The sequence below is a fragment of the Chionomys nivalis genome, chromosome 2 (genome assembly GCF_950005125.1).
Source record: "Chionomys nivalis chromosome 2, mChiNiv1.1, whole genome shotgun sequence".
In the NCBI taxonomy this organism is placed as follows: domain Eukaryota; kingdom Metazoa; phylum Chordata; class Mammalia; order Rodentia; family Cricetidae; genus Chionomys; species Chionomys nivalis.
The window spans coordinates 13,241,551-13,258,102 of record NC_080087.1 but is presented as its reverse complement, the minus strand read 5'-3'; the positions used below and the strand labels follow the sequence as shown (position 1 = coordinate 13,258,102).

Below are 16,552 nucleotides of genomic sequence, written 5' to 3'. Positions count from 1 at the left end.
GAATCTCGTGTTGTGACACCCCACTCAGCAGTTATGACAGTAGGGTAACGACAGCAACTGCCTCCTGAGAATCAATCAGGCAATTAATTTTGTAAATGAAATGCTGATTATACAAAGCTTCACATGAGAGGCCCAGTGATTAAAATCAATTTAACAAATTGTTTCAGGTGGGACTTGATTAATAATTTACCATAAATGCTAAGGATATATGACCAGTATACCTGCTGCTCTCCCTGTCCAAATATGCAGGAGGTCCAGGTTCAGGTAGATGGGTCAGGCTTCACGTTCCTCACACTTTGGTTGTATGTGCTACCCTAGCCAACAGTGAAATGGAATACACAGTTATGCTTTTGTATTATTATAGTTCATGTTTTCATGTGTTCTGCTTAAAAAAATAGTTGGAGGGCTGGAGAGATGGCTCAGCAGTCCAGTGGACCTGGGTTCGATTCCCAGCACCCACGTGGTTGCTCTCAACTGGCTGTAACTTGAGTCTCAGGGTGTCTGTCGCCATCTTCTGGCCTCCAAGGGCACCAGGCATGCATGTATTATGTAGACATACATGTGGACAGAATACCATACACATTAAATTAGAAAAGATAAGAAAAATGTTGCTCCAGTGACCCCGAGTTCAACTGAGTTCAACAGGTCTTTTATCCGCATGGGCGGCTCAGACTTCTGATGGTAATGTGTGTGGAGCTTCAGAGCGGCAGGTGCTTGCTAGGCATTTTTCATTCTTAATTACAGTAATAGCAATCAGCAGAGCCTTGGAAATGTTTTAAGACTATTGGGAAGAGTGACATTATGGCAGGGAAATCAAACACGCCTGTTTGGAGCCTTATCACTTGAATCCTGGAGAAGCCATGCTTGGAGTAGGAGGCAGCTGTCATACACCAAACATTTGTTAAGAGCCTGTCATGAGCCAGGCTGTATATTAGGTACCATAGTTGTCATTACTTTAAACCTGACACCTTTAGCGAGGCTGTAAGGTATTAGAAGGGGCGGACTGGAGAGTGGTGGAGGTTAAGTTGTCCTTGGCTTTCCTTTGTAAACCAGCTGACCAGTTGAAGCAGGACACTAGCTGTGTCCCACGTCTGCCTCTGGGCCGGGCTAGGATGAAGAACAAACACTGAAGGAGCTCATTCTCTGATGAGAGAGAGAGAGAGAGAGAGAGGCAGGTAACCAGCGGCAGTGGCCTGGGGTGAATATCTAGTGTCTGTTCAGTGGGAGAGTTGTGACTGGCGGGACCCTGGGAAAGCAGGTGTTGATGAAGTGGCACTTGGCAGGGTTTGGAAAAATTGCCTCGGTTTACAGCGTGGCCGGGGGGATGCTGGGTAAAGGCTTTCTAAGACTTGGAATGGTGGTAGAACTTTCCATGTTAAAGTGAGTCTTGTCTCAGGGTTTCAGATCTTCAAGAGACTTGATCAATAAGATTCTGGCCAGGTGAGCAGAAACAGAGAGGCACCATTCACTGTTCATATTCTTCTTAACACATTGCAGCGCGGAGGCCAGGCAGGGTGGAGGAGTGCTCAGAGTGTTGGGACAGCAAGGGCTCATTGCTTCTCTCTAGTCCCTCATCTTGCCTGTGAGGAGTGGGCAGCTGGGGGGGTAGCCCCAGGAGTGCCAGTCTTTAGCATCGTTTAGTGCTTGCACTCTGGGTGTGTGTCCATGCCTGTTACCTGCTGTGCTAGGCGCTCACACTGATAGGTACTGGTATTATATTGACTTTTCAAACCAGGCAGCTAAAGTTCAGACAGCTGAGTCTGGTTAGTATCTAGGCTGTTTACCCGGTTTGTTCTACAGCCCTAAGCCTGCAGTCATCCTTCCTCAGGGTTGGAAAGGTAAGCCCTAGTAGGGCCCCTGTTCTTGGCTCAGTCCTCTGTCTACCATGGAAGTTGTGCTAGCTGAGTGTCTCCAAGTCCATCCCAGAACCCTCCTTTCCCTCTGTGTCTTCCTCCGCACCTTTGGAATCATCAGCTTTTCAGGCTGTGCTTCACACTTTTCCCCTATGGCTAGTGCTTATACCTCTGCACATACACAGAAGTAAACATTTATTAAGAGTGGTCTCATAAAAGAATGCCAGGCCTGGGCTGGTGAGGACGCCCTTTTATTTTTGGCAGTCAGATAGCAGAGGCAGGAAAATTGAGCTCAAGGCCAGCCTGGCCTCTATAGAGTGTTCTAGGCTAGCCAGGGCTACATAGTTAGACCCTGTCTAAATAAATAAATAATAAAAGTAATAACTGAAAGTATTGTATTGTGCAACTTTTGTGCAACCCTATCCCCAGTCTTCCTGTACACACTCTGTGTGTGTGTGTGTGTGTATGAGAGAGAGAGAGAGAGAGAGAGAGAGAGAGAGAGAGAGAGAGAGAGAGAGTTTCTCTACACACAGTGTTGGGGCGCTGTGGGTTTGAATGGCATGTTACCTTGGTTGTCAGCTGTCCTTAGCGCTCCACCACTCTGGTAGAGTGCATTTAAAATTTACCCCAAAATGTAAGGATACTCCAGAACGAAACCGTGCACCTGTCTCAGTTCTGGCACAGCTGACCTTAGCACCTTGCCACCTCTCTTATTCTGTCCGTCCGTCCGTCTGTCTGCCCATTCATCCATCCGTATGTATTTGTTTTCTCAGCATTATTCAAGAGGGTTGCAGACACTCTGTCCCTTTGTGTTCCTTGAGAATGCAGGGCCTAGGAACAGTTGTACTCTGGCACGTGCTGGTACAGGAGTGCAGAGATCCTCCCCTGGTGCCGCCCTGATTTTGTCCCCTGTTCTAACAAGCATCTGCCCAGCCGTAGACTTCCCTTCAGGACAGGCTCTGTCTGGCCTTACATTTGTATTTCTTCTCTTTTCTTTTTAAATTTATTGATGTTTTACTTTGTGGACATGAGTGTCTTACTGCATTATTGTCTCTATATCATGTGAGTGCCTTTGGAGGTCAAAAGAGAGCACTGATTCCCCTGAGCCTGGAATTACAGACAGGTGTGAGCTGTTATGTGGGTGCTGAGAATCAAACCTGGGTCCTCTCCAAGAGCAGTCCATGCTCTTACCACTGAGCCATCTCTCCAGCTCCGTTTGTTCTTTTTTAAAATGTAAAATTCGGCTATGTGTTGGTCATGTTAACTTCTTTCCTGAGCATCCATGTTAAATAGGAGTCGGTGTAGTATCTCATTGACTCTGATAAAGAACACACTTCATGGTGTCATCCCTGGAAGCATTTGTGTGTCACCATGGAGTGTGTCTTTTGTCCAAAAGTAGGTGTTGGTCGACAATTTTAACTTGTTAGCATTTTTTATACTGCATTTTTGAAGCTGCCAATTTTAACAACTAAGGAAGTAGGACTGGGTGCATAGCTCAGTGCTTGCCATCATGGACAAGACCCAGGTACCTACCCTCCCCCAGCCAGTTCAATAGCTTGAGAGAGAAATTGAGGGCAGTGTTGAGACCACAAGGGAAGTCTAGTGTCTGTCCTCAGGTGAGGTCGAGACATGGCTCTTGAGTAGTTTTTCCCGCTGCCAAATGACACTGGCCTTTCAGTGGCTGTCTCAGAGGGAGATGTTATTTCCCTTGGAAAGTTGGGGACAGTGTGACTCAGGGATCTTGAAAACTTCTCCCTCGTTTTGTAGCTAGTCAGGAGAAGCCAGGAGGGATGAACCCAGGCCTCCCTGACGACAGACTCTTATTGCTCTAGAGATGCCAAACTGGTGTCTGCATGGTGCTAGTTGAGAGCCTGCAGCTCATGGGACTTCAGAGACTCCCGCTGGGACTGTCTTCTGTGCCATGATAGAGAAAAGGTTTCCATACATTTTAGATCACTGAAATAATCTTATTTCAGAATTACAGATGCTCCAATAATGATGAGACTAAAATTTTATCCTTGTTAGAAGCCGGTTATGTGTGAATATTTGGAATATGCCGTCTCCTATTCTGAGCGAACTTTACACCAAGAGTGGCAGTGTTGGTAGTGTGTGCTTGAGTTTACTGCAGTGCGTGGAGGCCAGTCTGGTTCTTCAGCTACAGGTGGTGGGGCTGGACTGCGACACTGTCACACACACTTTCCTTTCTTGATCTTAATCTGTATTTACATGGCAAGTGCCCCATGTTATTGTGCTCTAAATAAGAGTCGGTTACTGCGCTCTCTTCAATGACGCAGTCTGAAGAGTGACACATGCATGCTGAGGGATGTGGATAGTGGAGAGTGGCGCATGCATGCTGAGGGATGCAAATAGTGGAGAGTGGCGCATGCATGCTGAGGGATGCAGATAGTGGAGAGTGACGTATGCATGCTGAGGGATGCAAATAGTGGAGAGTGGCGCATGCATGCTGAGGGATGCAAATAGTGGAGAGTGGTGCATGCATGCTGAAGGATGCAAATAGTGGAAAGTGATGCATGCATACTGAGGGATGTATATCGTGGAGAGTGGTGCATGCATGCTCAGGCATGTAAATCGTGGAGAGTGGTCTGCCATTTTAAAAACTTTACAATTTTCTAGGGTGACAGGAGTAACTTGTCTGAGAATAAATGGAAATATGTTTCATTATTATTTTGATTTCCATTTAGACCCAATTTACCCTTTAATAAACTAAACATACACAGACAGACTTTGATTGTTCACAAAATGATTACATTTGATGAACTAAATTTAAAAGTGTGGTTTAGTTAGACAACAATTTACTCACTGGATTGATTTATAAGCTGCTGAACTTTTGGGGATTAAACTAATAATGCTAAGTTTTTGCCAGTTTATAAAAGTCAGACAAAAGCTGGTGGATCAAAACTGGTTTTCTTTCTGCTCTTGCATTATCATTGTGCCACCATGGTAACGGTCGGTTGATTTGTTCCTTGGTTTTCACCCTCACTGTCTGGACTCTTTGGAGACTAGGTGGGAGATAATTCATCATGTATGAAGAGTCGCTGGAGACTTTGTGACCTGGGAGCACCCTGAGATGTTAGGACAGGGCTGTTAGAGGCTGCCAGGGCTGTGGCTGCTGCTCAGGGAAACTCCTTAAGGAGAAGACAGTGGAGTTGAATTCTGTAGAACATTCTTTTTGGTGGAGGAATGGCTTGTTGAAAGACCTTGATGGGAAAATAAGTGGAGTTCCAGAGTTCCAGGAGGTCGTTGTGATTGGAGTTGACTGGGGAGGAGCTTCCTGGTGGGTAGGGAGAGAAGGGAGTCATGATTAGATGAGGTGTTTTCTCTCCAGTCATATATGTGAGAGGGTCTTGTTGGACACGTTTGGGTAATGATAGTTTGAAGCCAGCATGTGCATGAGCTTTGTCTGAAGTGGCCTACTGGTCACTGGAACTCTTACTTTGCCGTTGGAGCCCTGCTGACAACAGGCTGTGTCACACTGATAGTCTGGGCTTTCCTGGTCCACAGTGCTCCTCGTGTCAGGCATTGTGCTCCCTTAATCAGTAGTCTTCCGGGGAGACAAGAAGATATAGAAATTATTGGTTGATTGTGCTCTCAGTTCACTGATTTCTTAAGACGCAGGCAGGGCTCACACGCAGGTATCCGACTCTCGGCCCTGTGTCCTTGCCTGTATGGCCCTTGCCTCTGAGTCTGCTCCTGAGCACTGAACTGTTCACTGCATATGTGAGAAGATGGAGGGGACTGGCAGTGTGCTGGGCCTTGTGCTCACTCACAGGAGTGAAGTAAGGACGCTGTGGGCACTCCCGCTCCAACACAGGGTTCATGTAAGTCCCTAGGAAATGCCGTGCAGACCCTCCCTGTGCTTTTAAGCCTTTTCTTGAATATTAGTGATGTGGCTAAAGATGTAATGACGCACGTTGATCTCACTGTCGGCTGGCGTCAAGCTAGGAGATATAGTTGTGTGTTAGAGGTCCTTAAGGTTCTAAGCAAGCATGTCTTTAGGTTAGGAGCAATGACCAGAAGTAAACAGAAAATGAACAGATACACAGACTTGTGCCACACAGCGTTCCTGGTGATAGATACCCGGGGTGGGGGTGGGGGGGTTCATACATACCAGCAGTGAAGGTCTTTTTCATTGCTGACTCCATGACCAGGGTGACGTGTGGTCATGGGAGAATGTATTGAGATGTCTTGGAAATGAATGCTTGTTGTCATAGATGGTGTCAGGTAAGGTTTTGGATGAGTCTTCAAGAGGGTGGTCCTCTGAACTTCTGACTGGAAAACTTGAGACGCCAGCCCGCCCTCACTTATTTATCTGTTTACTTGTTTACTTTTTGGGACAAGGTCTCACTATGTAGCCCTGGATGGGGGTGGAGTTCAGCACAGGGTTTCTCTGTGTAGCCCTGGCTGTCTTGGAACTCACTCTGTGGACCAGGCTGGCCTCAAATTCTCAGAGATCCACCTGCCTCTGCCTCCTGAGTGCTGGGATTAAAGGTGTGCACCGCCACAACCGGCTTCACTGTTGCTTTTCATTGGTAGATTATGGTACATATTTATATATAGTTTTATAATATATTTTATGGATATCAGTAATTTAATAATAATGGTGGAATTTTAAGCTCAGGCTAAAACTTAAAATGTAACTTGGAAAAGATTGTGTATCTTTTTTTTCTGTCCTAAAAACAACAAAAAGACCTTTCAAAAACAAAACGTGCAAGGTCTTGCTGTGATTACCAATCTGATCTTGAACTCATAATTCTCCTGCTTCAGCTTCCCGTGTGTGTGCTGTTCATGTCCAGCTAGCTTATTCAGTGACGACATGTATGTGGAAACGCACACCTCTTTATCTGAATTTATGCATCAAGGCACATTTATATCAGTAAAAGTGGCGTCAATAAAAATTGCCATCCCATTTTTTTAAGAGCAGAAGAATTCTCTTCTTATGCCCTTATCATTAGATGTCATTGCATAATTCCACAAATACGTTAGGAGTCCAGAATCAAAACCCAAGAATATGGATGGTGGTTATCTGTCAGAACAGGGCGGGTCATATTTAGCATTTTTGCCTCCTTCTTCTCATGTTGCTAATGGCATCATGGTCTGAGGTGTCAATAGTTTACCATCTTGGAATAGCCAGCAGTGAGGCATTTCCTTCTGCCGTGTCTGATATCCTAGAGATCTACAGTACACCTGCATCATCAGAGAGTGTAGCCGACATCTGTGTATTGATAGAAGAATCTGGTAGAGATAGTTGGTTCCAGACCTTTGAAGTTTAGTGTTTTATCAGTCTTAAATGGACTGTGCTGCCCCAGTACAAGTCAAAACACACAGTTATAGGAGCAGGGTGTATGTTTTCCAACTTCAGTCTGAGGATCAGCTCTGAGCACACAATGTCTTGCCCCTTGGAGCCTTCCTGTGTCATCTAGATGTGAGTCACTTTTTTTTTTTTTTTTTTGCCTTTGTTTCTGTGGTGACTGAGAACCATAGTACTTAGAGGCTTGATAAGGACTGGGGGCTCTTTATGAGTCTGCCATGTGCATGTATGAATTGTCAAGTATCATACGATGTACCAATGCTGACTTTTTGTTTCTGAAAGTGCTCTCCCTTCTGTGACCACAGTTACCCAGGTTGTCTGTGTGCGATGACGAGCTGTGCTGAGCCTGGGCATTGTCATCAGGACGCACTAGTGAAGTCAGAAATCTTACACAGAAAGTGAGAAAAGGCCATAAAGGGCCCAAATAGCACAGGGCACTGCAGACGTTCTCACAGGGCAGCCTGGGCATGTTTTTACACTGCCATAGTAGCAGGTGCTAGTGATGTGCAGGGAGGGGGCCAAGAGTGAGCCCCACCTGTCCCACGAGTTTCTGCCCTGAGCCAGGGGATGCCAGGAGAGAGCGCAGCTCTGGCCTGTGGGTCTCAGCCGAACTTCCCGTGGCACTGGAAGCATCACTGTTGGAGCTGTATATAGAGCCACTGCCATCAGGGCACTGGAGGCATCACTGTTGGAGCTGTATATAGAGCCACTGCCATCAGGGCACTGGAAGCATCACTGTTGGAGCTGTATATAGAGCCACTGCCATCAGGGCACTGGAAGCATCAATGTTGGAGCTGTATATAGAGCCACTGCCATCAGGGCACTGGAAGCATCACTGTTGGAGCTGTATATAGAGCCACTGCCATCAGGGCACTGGAGGCATCACTGTTGGAGCTGTATATAGAGCCACTGTCATCAGGGCACTGGAAGCATCACTGTTGGAGCTGTATATAGAGCCACTGCCATCAGGGCACTGGAAGCATCACTGTTGGAGCTGTATATAGAGCCACTGCCATCAGGGCACTGGAAGCATCACTGTTGGAGCTGTATATAGAGCCACTGCCATCAGGGCACTGGAAGCATCACTGTTGGAGCTGTATATAGAGCCACTGCCATCAGGGCACTGGAGGCATCACTGTTGGAGCTGTATATAGAGCCACTGCCATCAGGGCACTGGAAGCATCACTGTTGGAGCTGTATATAGAGCCACTGCCATCAGGGCACTGGAAGCATCACTGTTGGAGCTGTATATAGAGCCACTGCCATCAGGGCACTGGAAGCATCACTGTTGGAGCTGTATATAGAGCCACTGCCATCAGGGCACTGGAGGCATCACTGTTGGAGCTGTATATAGAGCCACTGCCATCAGGGCACTGGAGGCATCACTGTTGGAGCTGTATATAGAGCCACTGTCATCAGGGCACTGGAAGCATCACTGTTGGAGCTGTATATAGAGCCACTGTCATCAGGGCACTGGAAGCATCACTGTTGGAGCTGTATATAGAGCCACTGCCATCAGGGCACTGGAAGCACTGGGCTATTAAAGCTGTATAGAGCCATTATCATGGAAAAGCCCGAGAAGATTGCTTTATGAGATGACAGCTATTCACAGGTCCCAGAGGCCTCCTGGTCATCAGCATCAGTTTTCATAGAACAATAACTTGTGTGCATCACAATGGAGAACTTTTCCTATTTTGTGCGTCTTCCATCTTCCCACTGTGCTGGTATAGTAAGGCTTGTGCATAGCTTTTGTGATTGTGGTTTAGTTTGATTGGTTCCATTTTTCTTTGAACTTTTAGGTTGCAGGGTGACAGGCACTTGGTAGCTTTTACTAATTCTGTGTGCGTGTGTGCTTCTGCCTGTGCATACACGTCATAGAGCATAGAGGCCAGTGGACAGCTTGCAGATGTAGTCTGCTTTTCCGTTGGGCCCCTAGCTCAGCAATAATGACATGGAGACTTCTTATGAAAGCTTGGCCTTTAGCTTGGACTTTTCCCCAACTGGCTCTTATAATTAAATTTGTTTTTATTAATCTGATTTCTGCCATGTGGTTTCCCTCTCCTCTGTACTGTATGTCCGACTTCTTTAGTGTCTCCTCACCACAGCAGATTTATCCCCATTTCCTCTCTCTGCCCGGAAGTCCCACCTATTCTCTCCTGCTTAGTTTTTGGCCATTCAGCTCTTTATTAAACCAGTCAGAAGGCGCCTTGGCAAAGACACATCTTCATAGTGTACAAAAGGATTATCCCGTAGCAGCAGAAGTCGGTTGCCTCCTTCTATTATGGGGATCCTAGGGGTCCCACTCAGGTTGTTGATAAGAACTTCACCCACTAGCCCTCTTGCTAGCTTCCATTTATACTTTTTATACCTGTTTGTTCAAATACTTATTCATACTGGGCTTAGTTACTTTTGTCAGCTCTGTAGGTGATTGGAATATTACCAGCAGGAGACTACTTCCCATCAGTGAGAAGAGAGAGGCCTTTCCTTTCTGTGAGCTCTTGTAGTAGCTGGATGTGCAGACAGTTGTGGGTTGACTTGTGATGGTTCTTTCTGGGGGTTTTGCAAATATCTTTATCCAATTTGTGGTTTAGGGAACTGGGCTAAGAAAATCATAGCAAAACTTTTAGTAAATTAGGCCCTTAATTTGATATTCAGGGATAAAGTTACATTACATAGGTATCTTTACTATAAATGCATACTAGGCATATTCTGATAAGGTGACTCTGAATGGCGATCTAAATTATGCTTCAGATACACGAGCTGCTATCTTTTGTATCTTTTGGCTTGGGCAATTTACAAAAGGGAATTCTCAGGTCAGCTTTCGGAAGCCAGAATATAGCTGGACTCGGTTACCAGTGTGCTTAGAATCTGAACACCATGCTTTAAAACTCTGCCGTACTCGTCCTCAGGCCGTTCTTCCCAGGATGGGACAGCAGAGCCTGTTGGAAGACATTAGGCCCCCAAGAAAGACCAGGCAAATCAAGTGTGTGTGTCCTGGAGAGAGAGGGGGAAGAGCACGGCTGTGTGAACACAGAGACTTAGCAAGTACTAAAATCCAGTCTGGCAATGGATGTCTTGTGGGGTTGACACACAGGTGTAGCATTGTGGGATACTGCCAGGAGAGGAAAACCCCACCCAGTGAGGTGCTTGAGGACCGATGACTGTGGACGGTGCCTGGAACAGCATGCCTTCTGTGTGAGAAATGAAGATGGTCATACTCTAAAAGTATTCCAACAGGACGAACGATAACAAACAAAATTATTAAAGGGTCTATGTGCACACGAGGCCTAACCTAGCCTTTAGCTTTTCAGGAAAAGTTTTGGTTTTGATTGATGTTCTCGTAGTGAGGAGCTGAGATCCTTCTCTGCATGTTTTAATGTTCACATCAGCAGGTTCACAGGGGATGAATTTGGATTGTGGATGAGTGCCTAATAATAGGACGTAAGGAGAGAAGGATAGAATTAGATAATATGCGTTATGTGAGTAGGTACGCGCTTCATAGTCCCGTGAGCGATCCATGCCTTGGAGGCAGAGAGGAGCTGAATTCACGTCCTTGATTTTCAGGAGTCACAGGGTTAAGCTAACATTTTTGACTCGAGTGCAAATTAGCTGCATCTTGAATTGGACTGAGTTGCTGAGACAGATATTATGAAACAGTTTCGTCACGGGTAAGGCAAGCGCTGCACTGTGGTAGTGCCCGGCGCAGGCATCTGCACTTCCTACCGAGTTGGACTTGTGCTTTCCTTACGCAGTTTAGGTTGGGCACTGTGTAGAATGAGGAGAGTAGAGGCCCCGTGTTCGTGCTGCCTGACCGATGCCCACACAGGGCTGCTGCAGAGCCGTGCTGATAGCTCTCTGACCTGATTGGGAATGTGTGCAGCCTCTCTGTGGGCCGCTGTTCCCTCGCTGGTTTTGAAATTACCGGCTCAACCTTGATTTTTCACACTGCCAAAGAAAATCTTGCTTTATCGTTGGAAAGAAAATCTGGAGAAAAATTACACCCTGCTTTCACAAGCATACACTGTAATGTAAATATTCAGAGGAAATGCTTAGTTCTAGATTTTGCTGTTGCCACAGGCATGCTAGCATGTGTGTCTGCGAGGCAGGCCAGGGCTATGGAAGAGGAGTGTACTGATTGAATGAAACCATATGCTCTTGCTCATTTCCAGTTATTTTAGGTTGTTGTGTTCTTGGTTGGTGAAAGTAATAGAGTTTAAATCCCCAAACTTGTGAATTTTCTTAGGTGGTGTGACCCCATTTCCTCTGTGCCCTGCACAGTGTCGGTCCATGTAGGATCTGCACCCACAGAGCTGTCCCTGAGGGGTGGGGGACCTCTGACTGAGGCCAGGTGTTTCCCATAGTTCCTTTCTTTTCTCCTACCGCTGAGACAATGTGTCAGCTGCTTGCATCCCTGATCCCTGAATCCCTGTATCCAGGCATCCCTGATCTCTGTATCCCTGCATCCAGGCATCCCTGATCCCTGTATCCCTGCATCCAGGCATCCCTGATCTCTGTATCCCTGCACCCCATATCCCTGCATGTACTAGGATCATGATGCCCCCCATCTTCTCCATCATTGTCATGGCTGCTCATTCCTGTTCCCTGCGAGTATGTAGTGCACACCTCACCACTAAAATCATCACAGTCTGAGCACACAGCTGTCATCAAGTCACAAAAACAACCCCTCCCCAGATGACTTCCCCTGGGTCATTTCACTCCCAGGAGAAATGACCACCTGCAGTCTTGTGGTGGGGACATGGAGGGAGGAGAAGCGGCCCTTCTCCCCTTCCTCAGCTGTGGGTTGTGGGGCTCACTGCTTGCTGCTCCTCTTTCTCTTTCCCCCTCACTCTTATGCCTCAGTTCTGCTGGCAACAGTGTCTCTGCAGAGCTCAGCAGGTACCTGCTCTAGCCAATGTTCCTCCAGGCCTTCACCTTGACTGTGTGGCCTGCTGGGCTTGGGTGGCAGACCTGCTCTGTCTTCCATGAGATTGCCTTCTCTTCCGTGACAACATGCTCTCTGCAGTTCTAACTGCAGTTTCAGACACTTGGTTTCTTTGTAGTTCATGTCCCCCCTTTGCCTAAATAGTATTGCTCTCAATTTATTTTTCCACCCATCATCCTCTCTGTTCCTCCTTTCCCTCCCATATTGCCTTTCAAAACAGGGTCTTGTTAATGTAGTCTCAAACTATATCCAACTGCCCTTACATTCCTGATCCTCTGCCTCATTGGCCATTCTCCCTGAATAAAGTGAATGGGCTTTACTTGCTAACTCACCCTGTGCTTATTGAACATTTACTTTGTGCCCCTGGAAGCATCACTTTTCATGCCAACATCACTATTGGTTCCCAGTCTTTCCTCCATTGCATATTCCTTACTTAATCTGTGCCTTACCACCCGCCTTCCATCACTTCGTAGACTCTGAGTCTTCGTGTGTGTGTGTGTGTGTGTGTGTGTATGTGTGTGAAGTCTCATCACTGCTGCCTGTCCATCACAGGACCTCTATCTCACCTGCCCAGTATGGCAGCTGGCCCTGCTTTCAGCCACTTCCTGAGAGAACAGTCCTGATAGGTGGCTCTGGTGACAGCCTTCTATAAAAGCACCCAGAGGGTCATCGAAAGAGGCAGCCTGAGATGACCTGTCAGGCTTTGGCTCATGCTCTGGCCTCGGCCTTCTGCAGCAAATCTTCAGTCTCCTGCATCACACATATCAGTAGCTTCCATGCTCTATGCCCTCCTCAGACACAGCAGGCAGCTTCGCTTCTGAAGTTGGAGTTCTGGCACGCCCCCCCCCCCCCCCCGCCCACCCTGATCCTGGCTCCCCAGTTAGTCTGCAGCTCTCTTCCTGAGAGTGCTCACCAGCTTGTGTGGGAGCCTGGCACACAGTTAGTTTGGGGAGAAGGATCTGCTTGAGAGTGCCATGGGCCTTGTGGCCTCAGGCGAGGGCTGCTGCTCTGATAGCCCAGGTTGGGAAGGCCCTACTTGACTTCTGCTCCTGCCTCTCTGGCCTTGGCCCTGAGACCCTAGGACTGACTCACCAGACCAAAAATAAATTCAGAGTTAGCTTTGAACTAGTGTTTTTGCTAAGGTGTTTACTAGCTTGTGATTCCCAGTCTGGGGCTATTGCTACACACTCATTATCTTTGGAAATGTTTATCTGAAAGCATTTTGCATTATCTAAAATTCTTCTTTTTACTTCAGCGAATACTAGGGCACTAGGCTCCCTCAGGCTCTGTAGGTTTCAGGTCTAAAATGTCGTCGCTGTGATACTTTGAATCAAAAGTGCTGCCAGTCATCTTTATCCTTATTAGTAATCACGTTATCTGTGCTTTTTAGGATTCTAGGTACTTAGATGTATAATTGCTCTCTATATAATTGATTCTAGATCTTCTTTATTTTAAAATCCTTTCTGAAAGTTAGTTTAAGAAAATGTCTCTTTTCTTTAATGTTCTAGATTAGTATTTTTTGGAGTTGTGGTCTTTAATCTCAAGATTTAGATGGTTGTGTTTTATGTATGTATTAAGATTCAGAGTCTGCATTTGTTCTAAGTAATAGCTAATAAACTCTCTTCTTTATTTCCTCACAGGGCAGTCCAATGGATCCAATGGTGATGAAGAGGCCTCAGTTGTATGGGATGGGTACTCACCCCCATTCCCAGCCGCAGCAGAGCAGTCCATATCCAGGAGGCTCCTATGGTCCCCCAGGCGCACAGCGGTACCCCCTCAGCATGCAGGGCCGGGCTCCAGGGGCCCTGGGAGGCATGCAGTACCCACAGCAGCAGGTTGGTACCAGCTTCTCTCTGCCTTCACCTGTTGTAGTGGTAGCTTTTTTTCTTTCTTTTTGATTTCTGTGTTACTGGTATTGAGAGAATTTGTGGGTGTTCTGTGTTATCCCCCTTTTTTTCTTTGTTAATGATGGAAAGTTGAACTTGCAATGAAATTGATCATTTTCACTTTGTTTTTTTTTTTCTTTTTTAAAAATGGAAATTGATCTTGCAACAAAGTAGACAAAGTTCCTGCTTGGTAGACTGCGGTCTTGCTGCTCTCGGTGACCTTGACTTCCTCACATTTCTGAGGCTAACTCCTCTGATGCGGGCCTGTGAGCAGACTTCAGGGAGGATTTCATGGTCCTTCAAAGCTTTGTTTTGCTGTTGTTGTTTGAGTTAGTCTGATCGTGTTAGCCCAGGCTGTCCTCAAGCTTGGTCTCCCAGTGGTGGGATTACAGATGTTGCCACCAGCCTGGGCTAGCATCAGCTTAAGTTTCCCAGAAAGTTTGTTCTGTTAGACTATTTCTGTGCTGTGTCTAGAAAAGACTTCTGATTTCATTTGTGAATTTGGTTAGTTGTCTTGGATAGGAGAAGCCTTTCTAGTCCCCATCTTTTTCTCCCTTTCAGAATCAAGTGTCGTTAACCATACATGGCTGCTCAGCTAGCGGCATCAGCTCACAGTCTCTGGGGTCTTAGAGTTTGCTTGTTCAGCTGGCCTGAGGAGGCACAGGCCTTGCCAAGGACACAGTTAGATTCAGGCTTGTCAGGGTGCTTAGTGACCGGGAGCACCAGGAAGGCTGTGCCTGGCAGTGGGGGAAATGATTTTACTGCCTCTGAACTGGGGCAGTCCTGTAATGCTGCCCCTTAAGCCATGGCAGCCATTAACAGACCTTCCTCCCAGGAGTTTCTACTCCTCATTTCACCGAAACTCTTCTGTGAGGAAACTTCTCTAGAAAGTGGATGTGAAGACCCGTTGACTACATTTTATGTGATGTTGAGCTGCACACTGCTCGCTCTTGAGGCCGTGTTCTGTAGCTGAGTGTTGTCTGTCCTCATCTTGCAGGTAAAGGAAAGATGGAGTTAGGTCAGCTCTTCAGTCCTAGTGTGGTTCCTTACATTGCATATAGCTCCACACTGTCAAAGAACAACTCTGAGTGTAAGGATCAGCTTGCTTTCTGTTACCCCAGGTTACCCTTTGCCTCTTGTTACCCCAGGTTACTCTTTCTTCTGCCAGGCTTTACTTTCTCCAGAGTTGGCGCTTCTGATTGTGGGGGTGGGGTGGGGAGGTAATTGATAAATAAGAAAGTGACTCTCGGCTGCCAACCCCAACCAAGAACCTTTGTGTTGTTAGAGTTTACTTCCTCTCTGTGAAAAAAGGAGCCCTGTGCAGCAGGAAGCTGAAGGCCTCGTGACACTCGCAGTCCATCTGATGGGTGAACAGTTCTGTCTGCTGCAGAAGGAGAGAGGCAGAGAGGCAGTGAAAGCAGGGGCTGAAGCCTTGGGATGCTAGCGCTCTTGGTTCCCAGCCCGTTTCCTTGATGCCAGGTTGGGAAGGCATTCCCGGGGGAGCTGCAGACTCATCTCTCTTCTGAGTTCAAGTCCTGCTAGTTTTAGACATTGGCCTAGTTTGTTGAGCCAGAGTGAGAGCCAAATACAGAAAGTCTGTGAAGAATGGTTACCGAGGAAATCTCCTTACATTATTCTCTTCCTCCAGTGTGTGGGGTAAAAGTATGTCCGCACTGAAATACAGTCTCAGTTTTCTTACCTTTTTGGTTTTATATAACCCCATCATGATCTTTACATGCCTTTGAAATCTGGTAACTCTTAGATTTACTTGAACAAATTGCTGATTATCCATCAAGTATTGTAGCAAATGCTTTCTGTGTGATATTTACTTATTTATTCATTAATTCATTCATTCCTTCTTCCCTTTATTTATTTTTTTGACTTTTTGAGAAAGAGCTTCTCTGTGCAGCCTTGGCTGTCCTGGAACTTGCTCTGTAGACCAGCTGGTCTTGAACTCACAGAGATCCACCTGCTTCTGCCTCCTGAGTGCTGGGATTAAAGTTGTTTGTCACCACTTGTGTGATTTTTTTAAAAACATTAGTATAAGTCACAGCATGTGTGTGGAAGTCAAAGGACAGAAGGAGTTGCTTCTGTCCTTCCACCACGCGGGGTGGGGCCCAGCAGTTGAACTCAGTTCAGGCTTTTGGCAAGCATCCTTGCCCATTGAATCATCTCTCCTGCCCTCAGCACACCTTTTTTTTTGGTTTTTCGAGACAGGGTTTCTCTGTGGCTTTGGAGCCTGTCCTGGAACTAGCTCTGTAGACCAGGCTGGTCTCGAATTCACAGAGATCCACCTGCCTCTGCCTCCCGAGTGCTGGGATTAAAGGTGTGCGTCACCATCGCCTGGCTCCTCAGCACACTTTTAATTGAAATTTTAGTTTGGGTGTTTTCTGCTAACCAAAAAGGAATGTCCAATTCCGGTGCACGGATCTTTTTGATAATGAAGATAGTAAGTTAGGTGAGAAGGCGAATAGCCCAGCTGTGGAAGATCTCAAGCTTTCATAACAAGTTAATCATGATTAGGGCTCTGTCTGCTGAATTT

At 46.6% G+C, this 16,552-nt stretch overlaps 1 protein-coding gene across 4 annotated transcripts in view; it reads left to right on the top strand.

The window, feature by feature from the left end:
- Arid1b (AT-rich interaction domain 1B) overlaps positions 1-16,552 on the top strand; it is a 357,367-nt gene that overhangs the window by 32,399 nt on the left and 308,416 nt on the right. For all 4 annotated transcript variants that reach the window (XM_057757693.1, XM_057757703.1, XM_057757684.1 and 1 more), the window contains exon 2: positions 13,765-13,959. In XM_057757693.1, coding sequence (XP_057613676.1) covers positions 13,765-13,959 — 195 coding nt within the window. The remainder of the gene's footprint in view (positions 1-13,764; positions 13,960-16,552) is intronic.